The sequence below is a fragment of the Guillardia theta genome (assembly GCF_000315625.1).
Source record: "Guillardia theta CCMP2712 unplaced genomic scaffold GUITHscaffold_118, whole genome shotgun sequence".
NCBI classification, from domain to species: Eukaryota; class Cryptophyceae; order Pyrenomonadales; family Geminigeraceae; genus Guillardia; species Guillardia theta.
Genome location: NW_005434556.1, coordinates 194,040 through 198,897, shown reverse-complemented (window position 1 = coordinate 198,897; position 4,858 = coordinate 194,040). Strand labels below are relative to the sequence as shown.

The 4,858-nt window shown below is 60.2% G+C and overlaps 3 protein-coding genes across 3 annotated transcripts in view; all 3 read right to left on the bottom strand.

The window, feature by feature from the left end:
• Positions 1 to 957: 957 nt before the first annotated feature.
• GUITHDRAFT_117956 (hypothetical protein) lies at positions 958 to 1,559 on the bottom strand (the record flags this gene model as incomplete). Its single annotated transcript, XM_005822851.1, has 2 exons — positions 958 to 965; positions 1,022 to 1,559. The coding sequence occupies 2 exons, from the start codon at positions 1,557 to 1,559 to the stop codon at positions 958 to 960; spliced, it is 546 nt and encodes a 181-aa protein (XP_005822908.1).
• Positions 1,560 to 2,486: 927 nt separating this feature from the next.
• GUITHDRAFT_79254 (hypothetical protein) lies at positions 2,487 to 3,506 on the bottom strand (the record flags this gene model as incomplete). Its single annotated transcript, XM_005822850.1, has 1 exon — positions 2,487 to 3,506. The coding sequence occupies one exon, from the start codon at positions 3,504 to 3,506 to the stop codon at positions 2,487 to 2,489; it is 1,020 nt and encodes a 339-aa protein (XP_005822907.1).
• A 734-nt stretch (positions 3,507 to 4,240) lies between these two features.
• The window catches only part of GUITHDRAFT_117955 (hypothetical protein), a gene marked incomplete at both ends in the record, with an annotated part of 1,299 nt that continues 681 nt past the window's right edge, over positions 4,241 to 4,858 (bottom strand). The window contains 2 exons of the mRNA XM_005822849.1: positions 4,241 to 4,286; positions 4,331 to 4,514. Coding sequence (XP_005822906.1) covers positions 4,241 to 4,286; positions 4,331 to 4,514 — 230 coding nt within the window. The remainder of the gene's footprint in view (positions 4,287 to 4,330; positions 4,515 to 4,858) is intronic.

The window sequence follows — 4,858 nt, the reverse complement described above, 5'->3', positions numbered from 1 at the left end:
TACGACCGTAGAGAAATGCGGGAAGATGAAAGTTTGTGGGTCAGTCAGTCGGGCCCCGGCTCTTATCACCCTCCGGTCCGCTCATTCACTGAGACTGACTTTGACTAAGGGTCCTTTCACTCAAAGTTAGTCTCCTCATCCTGCCTACTGCTGATACCTTCACTTCACTGCGCGCAGCACCAGACCCCCGCGCCATCCCAGCGATGTCGCTGTGACCGCCGCCGAAGGACGATAGGGTACGATTGGCTGACCCTCGAGGAGGAGCAGGCTACAGATCTAAGCGATCGCACGAGAGATGCTCGCTCGTGCGTGAGCAGCCTCACCACCCCTGGTGCTTCCCCTTGACCATAACAGGATCGTCAACAACTGCTCAGGTGGTCTGTCCTCCCCCTTGCTGTATGTGCCACGGGTCGATACTGCGCTCGTGTTATCAAATATACTTGATATCTCTACTCTTCACCTTCGTGTGTTATTCAGCGGAGGTGCCTTGATGAGTATTTGCTGTAGACGTTGCAACCCGTGAAGCTTCGGGGGGTGACGCATGGCGTACAGGCGAACCGGCGTCCCCTTCATCGCCAAGGCCTTCCCCGTCACCAGCATGGTGACGATCAACACACGCACACACCAAGGCGGGTCACACAAGCATACTGACTTCCTCGCACAACCACGTCGACATCGCCAGCGCCGGGTATGTCCCCCCGTCGCAGCCATCCTACTCATCTCATCTCTGGGTAAGCCCTACTCCCCCCCCGCCCCCCCTACACGCACAGCACACAGGTCCGCACTCTGCGTCTGCATCGTCATCGCCCTCCGGTACGCCGACCAAGACGCTGAGACGAGGACGACAGCAACGACCCTGGCAGGACCCTCTGGACGGACTTCCCGGTACAACATGATGCCCCCCGCCAAGAGCGGCGGCTGCTGCAGAAAAGGCAACGACATTGTCTTGTAACGGCTCTAAAGCTCTGAGATCTCAAAATCGATGCCGAATTTGTTTTGGTCTCCCGCAATCCGCCAAAACCATGCACCTCCCTCGCAACACGCCGGATCTCCCGGTAGCTGCTGCAGTTTCCCCAGTGCCTCCGCTCCGTTGTCCTCCACACAAGACCCTTGAGGGCCCCATCCTCCAGCTTGAACGTCCTCCTCGCCCTCCAGTAGAACATCTTCTCCCCGCACGTCGTCACCCTCCGCTGCAGTGGATGGATCGGGTTCATCAGCATATCGGGCCTCTCCTCGAAATACGACACAACCCTCTCATCAAGAGAGGACCCTCCACGGACCCGCTTGATCCCGACCTCACGGATAAACCCCCTCATATCCACAACTCCGTGCTGCTGCCCCCGAGGACAAGGCAACACACTCCTCAGCCTCGCCCATAGCCCACGGGCAAAGCCCTCCCGCACATCCTTGCACACCGAGATCAGCATCCCCGCGGTCACCGCAGCATCGTCCATGGTCCACACAAGGTTGCGCGGAGAGATCAGGTGCTCGTACATCATCCCATGCACGTCCGATGGCAGCGCGCCTACCAGCCTCAGCGATGAACTCGCTCCCCCCATTTCAGAGTCGCTGGGGTTGGACTTGTGCAAAAAGACGGGAAGAAGGAAGTTTGTGGATCTCCTCTACCCGACTACCCCACCCTCTCTTGACCTTTGAAGACAGTGAAATCATACCGTACGTGATCAGGGTGGAAGTAGGGATCGGATCTGACGTGCGTACGACTTACACCTACCACCAAGACAACAAGAAGCACAGACAATGAGGCAGAGAGACAGAGAGACAGAGAGACAAGAGAAAAGAAAAGAGAGCCTGTCGCACACACCGCGCAAAGGGCAGCAGCAGCAAGAGGAGCCTCTGGTGAAGCAGAGAGTGATGTTGCACGCGCATCCTTGGAGAAACAAGATAGATCAATCAGGACTTGCTTTTACTAGACCGTATCAAGCAGGGCAGGCTACTGCTGCTCGTCAGATCATGGAGGTCTCTTTCTGTCACGTGGACTCTAGGAGTGCGGACAACACGGATGGTTCACCATCGAAGCTCCTCCGATGATCCTCTTGATACTTGGTCTGGAAGATGGTAAGAATGTTGACCTGCCCTCGTGGTGCGACCTCCTGCCACGAGCGTGAGGACAGCAGACCTGACCAGTTGCAGCCAAGTGATCCGTCTAAAGAGCCCGGGTTGTGAGAGCCTGTACGTACATGACAGATCATTGCGCACACGCGCCAGATACTAGCGCAGACACAGCGATACACTCCTTGCATTGAGACCGTCTGCGGCCGTGGACGCAGACGCTGCCTCCCCCGCACTCCTTGCATTGAGACCGTCTGCGGCCGTGGACGCAGACGCTGCCTCCCCCGCACTCCTTGCATCCATATCGTATACGGCCGTGGGGGCAGATGCTGGATCCCCCGCACTCCTTGCATGTAGATCGCCTCCGGCCGTGGGGGCAGACGCTGGCTCCCCCGCACTCCTTGCATGTACCTCGTCTACGGCCGTGGGGGCAGATGCTGGCTCCCCTGCACTCCTTGCATCGAGATCGTATGCGGCCGTGGGGGCAGATGCTGCCTCCCCCGCACTCCTTGCATTGAGATAGTATACGGCCGTGGGGGCAGATGCTGCCTCCCCCCGCACTCCTTGCATCCAGATCGTATACGGCCGTGGGGGCAGATGCTGCCTCCCCCGCACTCCTTGCATTGAGATCGTATGCGGCCGTGGGGGCAGATGCTGCCTCCCCCGCACTCCTTGCATGTAGATCGCCTCCGGCCGTGGGGGCAGATGCTGGCTCCCCCGCACTCCTTGCATGTAGATCGCCTCCGGCCTCCAGCTTTCTGACGGCCGTGGGGGCAGATGCGGCCGTGGGGGCAGACGCTGGCTCCCCCGCACTCCTTGCATTCAGATCGCCTCCGGCCGTGGGGGCAGACGCTGCCTCCCCCGCACTCCTTGCATGTAGATCGCCTCCGGCCGTGGGGGCAGATGCTGCCTCCCCCGCACTCCTTACATTGAGATCGCCTACGGCCGTGGGGGCAGATGCTGGCTCCCCCGCACTCCTTGCATCCAGATCGTATACGGCCGTGGGGGCAGATGCTGGATCCCCCGCACTCCTTGCATCGAGATCGCCTACGGCCGTGGGGGCAGATGCTGGCTCCCCCGCACTCCTTGCACTCAGATCGCTTGCGGCCGTGGGGGCAGACGCTGGCTCTCCCGCACTCCTTACATGTACCTCGTATACGGCCGTGGGGGCAGATGCTGGCTCCCCCGCACTCCTTGCATCGAGATCGTATACGGCCGTGGGGGCAGACGCTCCCACTCTCTCTCTCCTGGCTCTTCTCTTCTTTGCGCTTCTCCTTGCATGACCCTCTCTCGGCTCCCTCCCGTATCCTGCCTTCCTCTCCCTCCTCAGTGTCGGCAGGCGGCCATGCCTTGACGGCTCCTCCTCCTCCTGCGGAGGCCTCGACCCTCGGTCTCTTGCTGCGAGCGCGGCAGGGGCTGGAGGAGCTTCTCGCCATGTCTCCCGTCCAGGGCAGCGCGAACATGCCGTCGTCGGGTGGAGGACGGAAGGCGGGAGGGGTAGGGGTAGCAAGGCAGGGGGTAGGAGGGGAGGGAAGAAAAAGGCGGGAAGAAGCCTACCTGACTACCCCACCCTCCCGTGCTCCTGCAGGGGCATCCCACTCAGACCACCCGTATGGTGAGAGAGGGGGTGGAGTAGGGGGATCACAGGAGTCACACGGGGTGGGGTCCTACAGACCTGCCGACTGACATTCAGCCGCAGAGATCACTCAGGCTAGTCAGTGGATGGTATGGAGGGGGTAGGGTACTAGATGGTAAAGTGCTAGGAAGAGGGTGGGTGGGTGGGGTGGTGTGATGAAGTTACGACCGTAGAGAAATGGCGGGAAGATGAAAGTTTGTGGGTCAGTCAGTCGGGCCCCGGCTCTTATCACCCCTCCGGTCCGCTCATTCACTGAGACTGACTTCGACTAAGGGTCCTTTCACTCTAAGTTAGTCTCCTCATCCTGCCTACTGCTGATACCTTCACTTCACTGCGCGCAGCACCAGACCCCCGCGCCATCCCAGCGATGTCGCTGTGACCGCCGCCGAAGGACGATAGGGTACGATTGGCTGACCCTCGAGGAGGAGCAGGCTACAGATCTAAGCGATCGCACGAGAGATGCTCGCTCGTGCGTGAGGAGCCTCACCACCCCTGGTGCTTCCCCTTGACCATAACAGGGTCGTCAACAACTGCTCAGGTGGTCTGTCCTCCCCCTTGCTGTATGTGCCACGGGTCGATACTGCGCTCGTGTTATCAAATATACTTCATATCTCTACTCTTCACCTTCGTGTGTTATCCAGCGGAGGTGCCTTGAGTATTTGCTGTAGACGTTGCAACCCGTAAAGCTTCGGGGGGTGACGCATGGCGTACAGGCGAACCGGCGTCCCCTTCATCGCCAAGGTCTTCCCCGTCCCCTTCATCGCCAAGGTTTTCCCCGTCCCCTTCATCGCCAAGGTCTTCGGCGTCCCTTCATCGCCAAGGTCTTCCCCGTCACCAGCATGGTGACGATCAACACACGCACACACCAAGGCGGGTCACACAAGCATACTGACTTCCTCGCACAACCACGTCGACATCGCCAGCGCCGGGTATGTCCCCCCGTCGCAGCCATCCTACTCATCTCTGGGTAAGCCCTACTCCCCCCCCGCCCCCTGTCGCCCCCCCTACACGCACAGCACACAGGTCCGCACTCTGCGTCTGCATCGTCATCGCCCTCCGGTACGCCGACCAAGACGCTGAGACGAGGACGACAGCAACGACCCTGGCAGGACCCTCTGGACGGACTTCCCGGTACACATGATGCCCCCGCCA